At 43.3% G+C, this 16,960-nt stretch overlaps 2 protein-coding genes across 7 annotated transcripts in view; one reads left to right on the plus strand and one right to left on the minus strand.

The window, feature by feature from the left end:
* Positions 1 to 16,960, plus strand: part of PTPRA (protein tyrosine phosphatase receptor type A) — a 553,533-nt gene that overhangs the window by 320,177 nt on the left and 216,396 nt on the right. The window lies entirely within an intron of this gene.
* SLC4A11 (solute carrier family 4 member 11) overlaps positions 1 to 16,960 on the minus strand; it is a 134,258-nt gene that overhangs the window by 7,337 nt on the left and 109,961 nt on the right. For all 6 annotated transcript variants that reach the window (XM_048943620.1, XM_048943619.1, XM_048943622.1 and 3 more), the window contains 6 exons: positions 14,640 to 14,889; positions 13,794 to 13,900; positions 12,493 to 12,661; positions 9,494 to 9,667; positions 4,644 to 4,839; positions 2,350 to 2,519 (listed from right to left, as the gene is read on the minus strand). In XM_048943620.1, the coding sequence (XP_048799577.1) occupies positions 2,350 to 2,519; positions 4,644 to 4,839; positions 9,494 to 9,667; positions 12,493 to 12,661; positions 13,794 to 13,900; positions 14,640 to 14,889 (1,066 nt within the window). The remainder of the gene's footprint in view (positions 1 to 2,349; positions 2,520 to 4,643; positions 4,840 to 9,493; positions 9,668 to 12,492; positions 12,662 to 13,793; positions 13,901 to 14,639; positions 14,890 to 16,960) is intronic.

The following is a 16,960-nucleotide window of genomic DNA, read 5'->3' on the forward strand; positions in this document are numbered from 1 at the left end:
TCTTTTCAAGAGCTAGAAAAGAGATCCCAAACAGCACTTGCTGCTGAGAAATGCCCCACCTGCTTCGACTGACCTGCCATGAAGTAAAATGCTTGAAAGCTGTGAAAGCACAGAAACAGAATGTCGAAAGATTCTTCCTCTCTGAGCAACTCTAAGTACGTCCCAGGGCAGGGATAGGAGTGTAACAATAAACACCAGACACCCCCCTGTTTTGGCTCAACGCTTGGAATTGGGCACACCAAAAAAATAAATATCATTTTCTCCCAACAGACCATTCCACTGCAATAGTAAGTCACTGAAATCAGTTAGGTTTCAACACTGACACTGGAAAAAACATTGGACCCAGTAAATGACAATGCAAAGCACGTGTTTAAATGCAGTTGGAAGGAAGGGAATGCAGCCTTGAGACAAGCAAACCATATGGCAAGTTTTCTGGATGGGACACCGAGCTGTGACTCATTCAGCTGGGTTTGATTCTCAACTCTGACCCCTGGCTATTCTCTTCTTCCTCCCTCTGCTTCTTTAAAAAAGCATTTCTTCTTTTCTGCTTCATCTATTTAGAGCGCCAGATCTCCATGAGAAAGTCATTATTTGCTACAGAGCTATGCATCATGGTGCAGCCTTCTCAGCTGGAGCCCACAGACATTGCATGAAAGCAATGTGGAATTCAGAAGGAAGGAAGCAGAGGGCAGCTTTCCATTCCAGGTACTACCATTTTCCCCTTAGCAGCAGGGCCAATTACAAAGGCTATTTGAAAAGCTGCTCTGGCAAGGGAAACAACTTAGTAGATATAGCATAAGACGACAGTGCCTTATTTAGTCAAAGAAAACATGTATTTGCACCATTAAATTACCCAGCTTTTTGAGAAATTCAGGTTCTCTGACACAGCATTCTCCACAGTAATTTACCTTATAACAATTTATATTAACTGAATATTTATACCTGCCCAGAGATTGTGAATACCCCATGCTTAGAGGTGTTTGAGGCCAGGTTGGATGGGGCCCTGGGCAGCCTGGTCTGGTATTAAACATGGAGGTTGGTGGCGGCCCTGCCCGTAGCAGGGGTTAGAGATTCATGATCCTTGAGGTCCCTCTTCCAACCCGAGCCATTCTATGATACTGTGACTTAAGTAAGAATGCCCTGAATTTTCTTTCCTGTACTGAGATACTCTGCAGAGGCTTGGAATTCCCACAAGAATCCGTCATCCACAAATTATTTGCCAGCCATTTAACCAGGCATCCCTAGAGCCACCTACCTGAATGGTGGGAGAGCATCTCCTACCATAAGAGCAACCATTTCAGTGCTCTCTACTGGCTGGTTCATCTTCAAACACCCAGCCCAAATAGCTCTAACTGGGATCCTGCTGAAAGCCATGGCAGCTGACATTTGCTTTTGTTTTGGAAAGAACTGAACCCAGCTTTACCAGCCAAGAGGATTGCCACCACAATAGCTGCTTTTGCAGATTATCACATCGGGAGCACTGAGCTTCCATATCAGATGCAAAACCTCCAGCACTGCAAGCTCAAAGAGAACTAGATATCACTGGATGCCATACAGGCCTAAAAATAATCAAATGGACTGGAAAGAGATATGTTCTAAGATCTTATTAAGGCTTCTCATTACAGCCTAAGAATGGAGAAGAAAGCATGATTTAACTGAAGAATGATGGACAGACACTGTTTAAAGAACATTAGGAAAACACTAAACTTCAATTATTCCCTTTCAGGGGTTGGACACGATGATCATTAAGGGTCTCTTCTAACTCAGGATATTCTGTCACTGAATGAGGATTGCAAGATATTGTGGGGTTCCTGTAGTTTTATGTTAGATGCATTTTGAAGATTTCAGGTGGTCTGTCTGAGCTGATTACTTACAATGGCATTCAGCAACACAGGTGGTCTGTAAGGTCACTGCATCCCAGCACTATATAAAAGATAAGGATTCCTTCCTCTTTACATTCATGTGGTGCAAAAGAGAGTTTCCAGCTCTGCCCTGACTGCAGGTTTTGGGGAATCAGAATGCAAAGCAAGATGGAGCATTCTCAATACCAAGAGGAAAGGCTCAGATGACTGCAGCTACTCAGGAAGACATGTGCTCACAGGCACTGCAAAGGGAGACCCAGGTGCCTCTTTGCCAGCTAAAAAGTGACAAACCAGACCAAATCCCTTTGCACAACACTTCGTGTTATTGAAGTCAAAGGCTCTCTGTGCTATTCCTCCTCAAGTCATCATGTACTCAGGAGACCACTGTGTCTCCTCTTCAGCCACTCAGGCTTCCAACAGCTGGAAGACAAGAAGCATTGGAGATAGTAAGAAATACAGCCAAGCTTTGTTGGGAAGAGTTTCTTACCTGATTGGGATCATTCCTATCATGATGAGTGGGAAGATCATCTTCATGTAGGGCAACGGTGACATGCCAAAACCACATAGGATGAGGAGCTGCAGGACCTGCAAGCCTGTGAAATAGTGGATCTTTCTCTGGGGCACTCTGCGGATGTAATGAGTCGGAGGATAAGCAGTCTGGGAAGAGAAGAATGATGTCTGAGAAATGCAGCAACCTGGACTCGTGACTGCAGGACACAATGCAGGCTTCAGAACAAGGGTTTTAACAAACCCAGTTTACACCATGCTGTGCATTAACAGTCCTTAATGTGCTCAACAGCTGAACGTAGGATTTGTAGGGTTAAAGCATGCAACAACCTGACTGCATTGGCAACAACACACAGATGATGACTGGGCACGAGAAACCCGGGGGAGAAATAACACACAATGAAGACTGCCTCAGGGAGCATCTGGAGTGCAAGAAAATATCTTGATAAGTACAGTAATGAGATTCCCCTGAGTAGGATTATCAGGGCTTTGCAGCAACACATGAAGTGCCTGAGGGGGTGCACAGAGAGTGATGGGAAGCAGAAATATTCATCCAGCAACCCCATCACTTGTTTCCACACCTGAAACCCAGCTCTTCATTATTACATAGCCTTCCTCCTGCTGATCAGACTATGCTTGCCCTGGTGGTCCCATTTTCCATCCGAACCTTGCTACGGGAACAGCAAGAGATGAGATTGTGGAGGTGCTGGAAGAGGCCAGCCTCCAACAGCCATGATTCTCCACTCACATGAACTACTCGCTTTTGAGAAAGAGCAAAAAGTGACATTAATAGGCTAAATATCACTCGTGGTTTACACTGACAGTGACTTGCTCATGTCTGAGTACAGGCTTTGACTCACTGTCTATACATCAATGAAGCGTATGAGCGACTGTCTGCTGGCACTGATACAGACTCAACGGATTCAGATTGTGCCATGACTCATTAAAAGGTTTCCAGAAAAGTGAGAGTTCCATATTTAACATTACTTTTTAATTTTCCAAGCTGAAGCTCGGAAAATTCCACAGAATTTGTATTAAAATCAGAAGTAATATTCCACAGCATCACTATTCAACCGCATAACTATTCAATCTCCATTCAAAAAATCAACATGACAATGGTAATCTTTACCCCGATTTCACAGTCTTGATCTCTGATGTTACATCTCAGAGGTTAAGACAGATTAGCAGAAGCACCAGGCTTGCTAAGCCCTTGACCCATTACATAAGAGGTGAGCTGGAGGCTCATTATTGCTCCCAGGTACTGCCCACAGTGCCAACGAGGGCCTTAATGCACTTGTCATACAGATGGCCTGAAAGCAGATTTCCAGATTTGTTTTCATCCCACATCAGGAGCATCTCAATAGCACAAGTCATTTCATTTTGAGTGTACTATCTCATGACACTTTGCACATGTTGAGACAAAAGCATAAAACGAGGCACAAGTGACCTTTTCTGAAGCTTTGTCAGCAAAACTGAAAGTCATCATCGTAGATTTGTTTCTTTTTTCCTAACTATTCTTAAGACACACATACTCTGCAGCTGACAGACACTGGGGGGGTTTTAAGACTAACACACACCCCGTGTGCAATGGTTCTGCAACTATCACAGGCAGTGTTTGAATGCATGTGTTGTGTGAATGTGTTTGTGCCCTACAGAGTTCAGAGCAGGTCTTCTCCTGGTTCCACCCATGCACTCATTCTTACCCTCCTGGAGAAAGGCTTTCTAGAGCAATCCTGAAGCAAACTGAGAAGAGTGGGATTATCTGGGACACTACTCCAAGCAGGAGAACTCAAATGCTTTCACAGCAGGGAAACGAAATGCAGAAAGCAATTTATGCAGAATTTGAAAGGAATGAGATGAGGTGTAATTCTCTGAACAATTCAGCTACCACTTTTTTCTAACCCAACAATAACCTTGCCACTTTTGTTGTTTGACACAGCATTACTCTCTCACTTGTTCATCTGCTTTCACACAAAAGAATTCTCTTGCTCATGTCTCAGTGACAGTCAGACTCAGCCAGAGACATCATCTTTCACTCCCTCCCCTCTCTGCAGAGAAAGGTGAAATGGATACGCAAGGTGCAGGTGGAAAATGGAAATCAATGGAAATCAAGATGGAAGATGGAAATCAGCCTCACGAGAACATGAATTCTGGGGGTAAGCCCATTCCCAGCACCATCAGCTTGCCACACCACGTTAGCTCTTGGCACTGGCTGGCTCCCAGGTTGTAAGCATGATTTATTTACTCCACACCAAGCCAATGTGTGAACATTACCTGTTCCTTGAGCAGCAGAGCCACCCTCTCAAAGAGCTGGTTCCCATCAATGGAGGTCAATGCAATGTAGAGGAAGAGGCCATAGAGGACTGGTTTTGGAATCCACTGAAGAGGGAAAGGGAGGAGCAGGAGCGAGAGGCCAACCAAGAAGTTTGCCACCAGACTCGTCAGCCGGGTCTCCTTCACACTCACAATCCTGGAAGCAGAAAAACAGGAATTAGTGGAGAAGGATAAGAACCCCAGTACCCACATAAACTTCTTACCGGGGCACACAGCTCAGAGGGAGCTCAGGACACGTGCCACTCAGGAAAGGGAAACTCATCTCCACAGCACTGAGATCAGCACTTCTGGCCCCACGCTGACACCGAGAAGACAGAGCTCTGCTGGATCCAGGCCAGGCACTTAATCCACGACTCAAACAGAGCACCTGGAGAAGTGCCAAATTCCCCTTCTCCGAAGCTGCACAGATCCCCATCCTGAACTAAATTGCCCTCTAAACTAATTCTATCCAGCACATTGCAAGAAAATAGGCAAGAATCCTTTTTCTGGGCATTAATCCTTCCCTCAATTTACCCAACGCGTATGCAACTGGCTTTTATCCAGAATAAAACTCGTTGGCTTCTACAGGAACTAATGAACGTCTTGGAAGGAAAAAGATGGATCTGCATTCTCAACTGAGAGTCAACGGATGTATGCGAGGATTGCCTTGTTTACATGGAGGGAATGCTGGAAGCACTATGCATGGAGCTAGAAATTTAATTCTGCTGTGGATTACAGCAGCAGTGCTGTGAATTGCCTACCACCATGTAGACCTTATAATTCATTAGTGCAAATTTCATAGAATTTATGAACAATTTTTAATAAATAGCAACAAAAGATTGGCAGAAAAGTGTGCAGCAAATTCCAGAGCCTACTCAGGGGTGAGAGGGTTGTTTTGTTTTCATTCAATGTAAGCCCAAAACAATGGGAGGAAACAAAACCCTCATCTCTCAAGAGTACTTATAGAGAAAAAAAGAGATTCTTAATGTAATTCATACTTATACACATATTTAGAAGATAAATCCACAGTATAAGCGGGTGAATAAATCCCCTATTATTGGTGAAACTCTTGCCACAGGCTCTCTAGGCATCATCTGGTGGCTGCAAGACATTCTGAATTAACCCTCTACACAAAGCACTGTGAGGATTAGCACAAGATCTATGAGAACATTTCCCTTTTTTCCAAGTACTGCTGACACTTCGTAATCCCTTCTGTACTAAAGAAGGTTCCTTCTCAGTGAATTCTTTCAGTATTGAGAGCCTTTCTTTTAAACATGGTCAGGTTGAACATCTGAAATTTTGGTTTTTTTTGCATTCAAGAACGTAACGATGCTGTGGGGGAGCTGGATGAAGGAATCTTCCACACCTGTATTTAGGGTCTGAGGGAAAGCACAACAGGCCAAGGCTTGCTCTTAGCACTTGGATAACACAGAATTTACATGAAACCTAAGGAATAACAACTATTACAAACAGAACACCAAGTCCTGAGGACAACACTTAAATTTCCCAGTGAGTGTTGAGGCAGATTCTATGTGTCATCCAAGATTACCAAAAAAGGATACGCAGAAGAGACAGGAGGTATTAACCTCTGTGGAACTCCCCTTCTTCCTTCACATCTGAATTTAAACAGTCAAAACCACAGCCTTCCTCCTTCCAAACACACTTTTGCAAGTTTCTTAATGGGATGTCCCTCCCATTGCCTGGAGAAGCCAGAGGAGGAGAGCTGCTTCCCCCTGTTATCTGCAAACTGCTCCATCAGCTCTGGAAGAACAGGAACATCAGCTGGGGGATATCATTTGGCATCATTTGCACAGCCTCCAGGCCTGCATCACTGCAGAACAGAAGTCTCAGAGACAGAGACAAGCAAGCTTTAAGTGCAACTGCAGGGGCTATTTCAGATTAATCTGATAGTCCAATAAGGAGCAGTCAGACCACTTTAGTGCCATCAGAACCACTATGAGCCTCTCGAGTGTTGCAGTAAAGCAGGAGGGAAGAGATGCACTAAGTGATTCAGTCCATCCGTGTGCAGTAAGAGCTCCCCTAGTTTTGCCTTTGGGCAAGCTACCAAGGAAGCATTTCTTGTTTTGGGAAAAAGAAGATGTTCACAATCTGCAAACAGAGCATACACAAGGTTGCTAGGTTCCTTGTGAGCGCAATGATGGAAACTGAAGAGCTCAGGATCAAAGCTAGATATGAAACCAACACATTTCAATAAGATATAAGCCTGCACGGATGGGAACAGCCCAGAGCAGCAGCCTTTTGGTAACAGATTTTTGAAGCTCATCACATTTTGTCGTCTTCTCTTAGGGATGCAGCAGTCACAGCATTGAGGAGTGTCTGAATGTACATAAGTTCTGCAATAACTATGCTCACTTGCTGTTAAAGCCATATAAAGTAGCCTGGAATCTCTTGCCAAAATAGTTAGAACTGCTCATTATTTATCAAATTCCATGTTTTTGAAGCTGAACTTCCCACCCTTCAGATGCTCCTTTGCCAACTCTGGCACCTTTCTAATTTCCAGGAAAAAAAAAACCAACAGTTCAGAATCTGGTTCGTCTCTTGAGGAAGCAGTTCCAGAAAGTCTGTACTGCAATGGAAATGATGTAATTAACAGATTATAGAGCAGAATCCAGGCTCGTTTCCCTAGGATCCTTTAAAATGGTTAGCATGGGATTAGCCATTCCCCACCTCCTCCGTATGCCTATTTGCAGATTGCCAGATTCCCATCAAATTCAAGTGGTTCACCCACAGGGAAGAAGAAGAAAATTCCGCTTTCATTGTGACGGAGCTTTATTCCTGTTAGTGCCATCATCCTCATGGAGCTTTGATTCGAATGCAGGAGAGGAACCTGCCAAGGGAGTCAGCACCAGAACAACTCCCAATTTTCTAATTGAGCTATGGTACGTTTTCTTTTTCAGCAGAGCTAAGAGAAAAAGGTGACAGCATTGCTCAGAGCCTCCTGTTTATGGCTCAGCGCTTTGCAGAGAACAAGCAGCTTCAGTCTCAAAGGGAATTCAGACAAGCAGGCAGCCCTTATTCCTGTCTTTGCTCCCTGTATTTGGTTCAAAGCACAAATTTACACAGAGGCAGAGCAGTGCCACAAGGGAAAGTACATAGAGAGATTAGGTCATCTCTCAGTTCTTTTTAGGGTAATCACTGGACCTACATCTATGTTAACAAAGCAAAGGAGGGCTCTCCCCTGTTATTTTGGGGGCAGCTGGGTGACAGAGCAAAGGACAAGGACAGAAGGCCCTTAATTTGCACAAGGAACTGAGCTTTGCCAGGAGAAAACAGCACAGCATAAAGACAGTGGGTGGCAAAAGATGAAAGGAGCCACTAGGTATCTGACAGCAGAAAATAGGGAGGCTTGGCTTATGGGTTTCAAAGGGAAAATGATGCATCTCCTGGACTATAGTTGTCTATAATCTCTTCTGTAATGCATCAGGAGAAACAGACGGATCCCAAAAACGTTTCTTCTCCAAAAGAATGGTGATGCACTGGCAAAGAGGAGTGGAGTGGTGGAGTCACCACCCTAGGAGATGTTCAAGAACCATGGAGATGTGGCACTGAGGGACGTGGTCAGTGGGTATGGTGGGGGTGGGTTGGACTTGTTAATCTTGGATGTCTTTTCCAATTTAATGATTTTAGTTTATGAATACAAGCCTACAAACCCCATTAAAGCAACTCAAGTTTTATTCTTTTTTTCCCCCCCTTCTCATAACATAATGCTTTCCATGGATTCAAAGCAAAGATACAGTTGTAGGAACAACTAATGCCAACACACACTAATGGGAATATGAGCCCAGGAGCTGACATCCCAACAGAGGGCTACAAAAGCACTGCAGGGAACAGCAACATATGGATGTCATGTGAAATATCTACCAGCAACCCAGAAAGCAGACAAGCCCAACTGGGCTGGGCCCAGAACATAACAGCATAGAGGCAAGATTGAAATTAAAAGACAGATCCACTCCATTTCCCCAAAGTAAATGACCACTTAGTCTCACTTATGAGAAGTGAGGATTTTGAAAATGGAAACAAAAAGATAGCATAATTAAAACTAATGGCATGTGAGTGGAAATTACCACTTCTGAGGTAAAAGCGTTCGAGTGTAATGTGCCGAGATCAAACGGACCAGATAATCTCTATTCTGGAGGAAGTTTCATAAGAAATTGGATTTTTTAATTATTATTTTCTTAAATAAGACCCTGATAAGAAAGCATTTGACAACTCAGAGCAGCAAAAAAAAATCTTGCCTTAAATAGAATGGTGTGACCCAGGCATGGTTTTTACTTAAGGAAAAGAGAATTTAATAAGCCTCTTGCCTTTCCAAAGCATGGTGGAAGAACATAGGAGCTCTGAAATGCTGCTGCATTTTTCCTATCCTTTGTAATAACCACTAGACAGGTCCCACGGGATGAATCAGACTGGATTTTTTCTGGTGAAGATATCTAGAGAAGTCTGGCCAAAACATCTCAGCTTCACACAGAGATAAAAGCAAAGAAGGTCTTGGCTGACTCTCTGCACCTAAATTTGCTGAATTCCTTCAGGCTACTTCCTGCCATTGAGAAAAGCACGAGTTTGTGGCTCTTCTAGAACAAGTGATTCGGGGAAGGGGGATGAAGCAGAGCAACAAACCGTAGCAGCTGAGGTGGCTTTGTTTGGTCCACGTTCCCTTCCACTTTCATCTCTCAGAGCGTTCAAGACAAGCTAGATCTCCAACCATACCCTATATCCCATTGTACCCAAAGCATAAGGAAAGCTCAAATCAAACCAAAGAGAGCCATGGTAGCTTTGCGGTTCCTACTTACGTCTCGTAGATGTGCCCGTTTTCAACCCTCTCCTCTACATAGGCCAGAGCACGGACGTGCATTGGAGAGTGAGGGAAGGCAGCATGGATCCATGGAAGGCCAAAGATGGACAGCCCCGTATTTATCAGCGCCACAAGGAGGAGGTCCCAGTGGTAGGCTGTTCCCTTCACCAACCTGAAACGGGGTACGGTTGAGAGCTGTCAGATTTGGTGCTAACAGCAGCAAGGCTGCTCTTCCTGAACCTCAGCTTGAATGTTAAACCAAGTGCACTTCCATGCACTGAGCAATTTTACACACCTCCTGTCTTACAGCTAATGTTACGTGAACACAAACTGTAATGGAACTTGATAGCTTTCTCCCAAAGCAATCAACTTCTGGAAAGAACAACGCTGAGCTAAAAGGCAATCTGCTAAAATAACAGCCCATAAGACTCACATCAACATTTTGCCACTATTGTTTATTGCTAAGTCAACTCAAAATATGCAGGTACGCCTGCTAACAGAGCTGACATGGGCATAGGTTGTCAAACTAGCAACACTGAAGTTTCCTCATCTGCCCTGCTTCTATCCCTGATCTCTCTCCTTCCCCACAAGCAGACCCAGGAGCTGAGTGCACGCTTAATACGCTGCAGTCATCTCCCACAATTATTGCTTCTGCATGATAAGAAAATAGGACATGAATTCATTAAACTTCAGCTCCTCCTCATTAGTCAGCCCAGGAGATACGCTCCTAACTTCAGTTAACGCTGCAAACCCTCCCCCCACTTTAGTTGGAGGGAAAACAGCCCTTAAACTGGAATGTTAACCAAGGTGTTAGCCACATCACATTCACTTTGGGCTCCATAGAGAACAACTGCTAACACTGAACTCACAGCTCTTCTAACACTGTGATTTTTTGTAAGGTCCCCTTCCCAAACATACCACTGTGTGCTCAAACAAGTTGAATCAAGTTCACATTTTTATGGGTGGGGAAATTCAGCCCTCAGACTGTGTTACCTAAGTTAAGGGTCCATCATCATTCTGTCTCTGGGTATCAGAGCAAGATAGCACTTGGGCCCTCTCTGACACAAGTAAAGGATCAGCTGAAATGCTCCCCAGGCACCATCAACTACAAGGCATGCTCAGATATCATTTAGGTGTCTTAACACACAACAGTTCCTAAGCAGAGACCTGGAGCCATCTCAGATGCTCCGGGATAGTAGGTACCTGGATTTAGCAAGCAATCCAGCACAGAAAGATTGTCTTATGGGTATGAAAACAGCACTCTCAGGTGGAGTTCAGCTTTGGAACAAAGACACGTCATACTGAAAGTGCTCACCTCCATTGAGGGAGGAGGCAACAGGGTGACTCAGTCAGATGGATGTCTACACTGCTTTGCCTCTGAAAGTGGAAGATGCTGGCAGGAAGGGTGGGGTTCAGAAGGGTTGTACACTCTTCCTGTGTTGGCTTATACTTTGAAAGCATGGCCTTTGCCCATGTGCTGATTTCTCAGAGCACAGGGATCACCCACCTCCCACAGGGTCATCACTGCTTGTCCTATCTGCTGCTTTCAAAGGGTTTTCTGTGTACAGAGACCATATGTTCAGTGCCAGCATTGTTTTAATACTTGTCTCAATCTCACAGCATTGACTACACTCAATGCACATGCTTCTGAGCCTCTGCCTAGCTCAACACACACAATAGCTCTAGGTGTCTTACCCTGGGTTATTCTCACACTATCCAACCAGTCTATTACCTCTTGGACTGTCCCATAGCTTTCTTCTATTATTCTTTAGCAAAGCAGCGTGCTCTCAGGTACATAACATTTTCCCTGCTCATTCTATAGGAAGACACTGCTATATTTAGTAGGACTCCAAAAACCGTATTCTCTTTGGTTGCAATAGGTGATGGAATTTTTATTCTGTGATGACACCACAGAGCAAGCTGTCAGGCTCTATTTTCCTCCTCTCCACACCCCTGCCCTGAAACGTGACCAGCATAAGCTCAGCTCTGTACACAGCATTATGAAAAATGCTACAAAGAAATACAAAATGTTTTACGTTCCTTAAGGGCACCCTATTGGAAACAACAACCCACACTGGGATAAAGATGACCCACTTACATTACAAACTTATGTAATGCTTTACCTGAAAGGGGGATGATATAATCAAGATAACAGGAATAACCATGTAGTCAAAGAAAGTCAAATTGGTTCAACTGAATTTGAGCTTATCTTTTCTCCTCTAATTGTGTCACTCTATCTACAACATGGACTATAACACAAATTAGTGTTCAAGGAGAACCCTCCCACATATCACAGCAGTGAAAAACCCTGAAACACAGTATTTTCTGGAAAGAAAGTCACACACATTCAACTTTCAATATCATCTGATTGCAGTTGGAAGAAAAAGAAATGAATATTTTCATAATCTTGTAACTTTAAACACAAATCAGATCTACTAGATAAAAGTGAAGCTACACCAGATATAATATTTTACTTCTCTTCCCCATTCTCATTAGAGATAAATAGCTTCAAACACTCTCCTAATTCCCTAATGATAGTTGTGCAAATCACTGACTGGTCATTTATAAAAAAAAAGCATCCTTTCTGAGAGAGCTGTGTACATATCCACACGGATCAGATGCTCCATAAGCCGTATCTGGATGTACATCCATAGAAAACCATAGCAAATACCAACAAAACTTTCACACAGGGGCAAAGAAGAAACAGGCAGAGGCATTGAGCTTATCAGTGCTCTGCATTACTGTTTGATTCACTACAATATCAGGTTTTGGGGGATGGTGACGAGAAGTTCTGAAAGGTGTCCTGAATATTCCAATAATCAAGCTGGATTTTGGATAAAGCTATCAGAAGACAGATTTGCTCGAGGAGCAAGGTGTAGAACATAACTTGAGAACTTCCTTTTGTTTTGTAGCACTAGTTGAGATCCCACTGGTACGGGTCAATAGGATAGGAAGAAGTTTCCCATCACAGGGACAGCAGAAAGTTGAAAGCATTACCTGTTCTCTGGAGCATTTGTGAGCGATGCCACAATGTTCTGCTCTATGAAGAAGAGCATTGAGAGGAGGAACCCCAGCCCCATAGCACTCATCACTGAACCAATGGAGAGGGACTGGACAGGAGCCAGCACAAACAAGCTCTCAGATGGGTTGTAGTTAAATTTGGACACTGCAAAGAGGAGAGGAATGAAATTAGGGTCTGCCTTCTTGCCAAACCATCTACAAAGACTCACATTGTTCTACACACGTTATCATCTACAGGGAACCAACACAAAGTAAGCCGTGATGCTCTGACACGTGGGAGCCAGAAGGCCATAGAAGACAGCTCTATGTGGCTGCTATAGTTCAGTTTTCCTCATCCCCTAAGAGCTTGGCTACCATCCTGACTTGTTGGGTTATGGCTCATTCTAGTGAGGCATTCCCTTTTTTGAACAAATGAAAAAAAGGGGAACTCATTTTCCACAGACACGAAGCATTTTTTACATTAGAAATACTTCTAACTAGCAGTCGACTCCTGTTCATCAGCTGACAGGTATTCTACATAAAACTTCCCCATGTGCAACAAGCTGTGCCCCTGCTTTCTGCCAGGGGAAAAAAAAATATCTATCAGTATGGGTAAATTTCATACAGCCAAACATTCTGCAATCCAACTGAATGGAATGGTCAGAAAAAAGCCATTTCTTATGCGTTTCCATACATTTCCTCATATCACCCACTCACGTCACCACGGGACAATGCAATTCCTGTCCCCATTATCACTTCCTGACGTGGAAAAGCTGATCAGTGTGGCCAATGAATGGTGTATCATTTTTAGATTTCCTCATGTAACTTACAACTGCCCAGATGCTCTGCACTGTTTCACCTACATTAGGAAAACGTCAAGTGGAGACAAAGAGGACAGACTGGGATCATCAACTCTACGTCTGCACAACTGGCAACAAACCCTTCCTGCCTGCTAATTACTCTGCCCTTTGTTCTTTGCCAGAAATTGTTGATTCTCTTTATTGTAAGAGATACACACCTAAATCACAGCTAAATGAAAAGGCAGGCTGAAATAACTCATCTAGAGAAAACTTTAACCAGTCCTGCTTGATTATGGTTTCAAATAACTTATATCTGATACTGATGAAATTAGAACTCCTGGAGTGGGAGGCAGTAGAAACAGTGTCTGTAATATTATATGGAGGAACGTAGATTATTATTTATTTACTTGTAGCCAAACTTCCCCAGATTCAACTTTTTCTTGAATTGCAGACAGAATAGCATCCCTTAGCACTGCAAAGAATAAAAACACAACTTACTTTCAATTTCCTTGAAGATATAGGAACCCACAACAGAAAAAGTCAACACTGAAATGGGTAAGGCACAGTCGGACAGAATTTCACGGACTCTCGCATGCAAATATGGGCTGTAATTTAAAGACAGAAAACTTCCATCAACATTACACTGAAAGGACAGTTGCCCAATCCAGAGTGTTAACATTAACAAATGAAAAGTCAGTCCAATCTTACCATTCTAAAGAGACATTTGAGGTGAAGAAAGTCTTTAATTCAGCCTAAACCCTGTGGAATCTATCTTTGAAGGTTGATGAATACATAAGCAAAATCCCAGAAAGAACAAGAAAATAAGACACAAGCTGGTCCTCCAGCATCAACTGGCATCTAATTTTCATAGCAATTTTAATTACTTGCTTGGCCATTTCAAAGAGTTTTAAAGGCAATAGTATTAAAACCACATTAGAACTGGGCACCTGGCTTCCAAGAGCACAACAGAGGTACCTTCCCAGTAGGCTTTCCTATACCATCAGGAGTTTCACCCCCAACAATGGCTTAATGCTTATTTGGGGAGAGTTACAAGTTCCAAATGTTTAATATGATTCATCCAAAGCTTTCCAAAAATTCACCTGTGATGCCAAATCAAATACGGAAGGGCATCAGTCAGTGACAGAACATTTTGTCCTGCTCTAACATTTTCCAGGTGGCCAGCCAAGGTCACATCTGGTTTTGGCTTCCACCACCACCACCATTAATGGGAGAGTTCCACCTGATTTCACCGGGTTACAAGAATTTGGACCTAAACCATTACTGATGCCTCACAGGTAATATGAAATAATCAGTAGTCTGAGCTCTAAGGCTGAAGTAACTCACCTTTTCTTAAACTGATAGAGCGTATGACCAAGCCAAAGGGTACCCAGCATCAACATGAGACTAAGGACGGCAGTTTCACGTCCATAATGCACATCATGCGTGCCTGTTTGATTCTCTAGGGACATGGATCTGCTCACTGATGAATTCATCAAGAAGGTGGTATTGATGCCGAGGCTTGGAATAGCATCAGTTCGTGCTTTTTCCAAGTAACTGTCTCCTGTGCGCCCATGGTAGTAATATTTCTTAAAAACTGTACAAACAACCAACAGGCAAGCATTAGGATAGGTTTGTGACAATCAGAGCAAGTAAAATAATGTGTTTTTTTTTCTTGCTTGATCATGCAGTATTATTAACGTTATGCTTCACCAGGTTTATAGCTCTATCCCTCAAGCCAGAGAAAAGAAATCAGGAGAGCTGCCTCTCTTACAAAGACAGCACTTGACAGATTCTTCTTTTCATTCCTTTTCACCAAGTGAAAATTACACTCATCTGAAGCAACAGATATGAACTGTAAGAACTTATAGCGCTAATTATTTACGTTATTTTGTTCCTCATTGGAATCACTGCTCTTAAACATAAACAGACATCAAATTTCAGCAGGCCGCTAAAAAATTACATCAAAAAATTAAGAGCAGACAGGCTACTTAGACCCTTAAGAGGACTGCACAATGCACAGTAATTACTTTTCCTCCAGGACCGCTCCAGATTTGAAGATAAGTGTTAATGATATGCAAAACCTGGCAGAACATTTAAAAATCACGCTGCAAATTGAGATAGAGTTATAAAGCATCTGAAGTAAACCTGAACAAGTGAAATAGTAGTGCCTCTGGAACTTCCCATAAATGTATTAGATTTAGCTCAGTTAAGAGTCATTTATACAAGTAATTAACAGTTCTAAGTGTACTCTTGCTCTTCAGTATTTAGTCAAGTTCCCTTTTGTATGGCATTGTCAGGCTCCAAGCATACAAACGCAATACTGGGATAATTTTGCCTCTTTCTGGAGTAAAAGCCTGGAGGTATCACAAAGAAGTGAGAACAGATGGGGGTTGGCCCTTGTAGTCTTCCTGCAAGAAGTAGGTAATGAGAGGTAATGGCCTCAAGTTGTTCCAGGGGAGGTTCAGATCGGATATTAGGAAACATTTATTCTCCAATAGAGTGGTCAGGCACTGGCACAGACACGTCTCTGGAGGTGCTCAAGAACCGTGGAGACGTGACACTGAGGGATGTGGTCAGTGGGCATGGTGGGATGGATTGGACTTGGTGTTCTTAGAAGTCTTTCCCAGCCTTAATGAATCTGTGTTGCCACTGGTAGCCAGCAGACAGCTGGTTCTCCCCTGACAGGGGAAACATGGGAGGATGGAAACCACCATGTCAGAGCTTGGAAGCCCCTCTGCCTTTCTTTGCTTTAGGCAAAATACTCATTCAGGCTTCACGAGGGAAACTCAGAAGTTTAGGGCAAGAGCTTCTCCTTCAGACAAAAATACAGCAATCTCAGTCCAAAACTGCTTGTTTTGGACTTCCATAGCATTCTGTACCATGCACTCTTTCCACCCCATGAAAAACCCCAAGCACCTCGTTGGTTTTTTTTTTTTTCTGATGCTGTTCTCAGCATGAGCCAGAAAGGAGGAGAATATTGCAGTTTTAATTATGAGAACCTCCCCCAGTAAGGAGCAACCCCGTTACGACCTCCCTTCACACCACGCACTTCTGCATCGCGTGCTGCGGAAGAGGCTCTGCTGTTATTTCCTCCCTATCCTCACAGCTGCATCCAGCCCAGTCAGGACACCCAGGTCTGCTTTGCAAATAGGTAAACTGAGGCACAGAGCACTGCTGCAACTAGCATGAGACAGGTTGTTGGAGTGTTTGCTGTTTCTGGCTCTGAATAATATAAAGGATGCTTTTGTCATCACAGAAATGATTACTGGAGATCAGTAGCTGATCAGGGCTGAAAGCCTGCTCACTGTCTAAGCAGACCCTCACAGTCACTAAGCCCTAGAGATGTACACAATTACTGAGCCTATAATAAACCAGCAGTTGCAGAATTGCATGTGCTATGCAGAATATGCTGACACGCCTCTATTTAGATTTGAAATCATACAAATAAAAATTCAAGTTATTTACACAACAATGTTTTAAGTCTTGGGGATTTTCTGTTTCCCAAGGGATACTGCATTTCTCACACATTTTAATAGATTTAGGGTTGATCACAGCTATGTGCACCACCTCTCAGGCTGCAGTTGAATTTGCACCCACCTCAAAACTGGGTAGGGCTGCTCCAGTTAACCCTAAATATAAGAGGAAGAAGCGTTCTGTCTTATTTA

This window comes from Lagopus muta, chromosome 4 (genome assembly GCF_023343835.1).
Source record: "Lagopus muta isolate bLagMut1 chromosome 4, bLagMut1 primary, whole genome shotgun sequence".
Classification (NCBI taxonomy): domain Eukaryota; kingdom Metazoa; phylum Chordata; class Aves; order Galliformes; family Phasianidae; genus Lagopus; species Lagopus muta.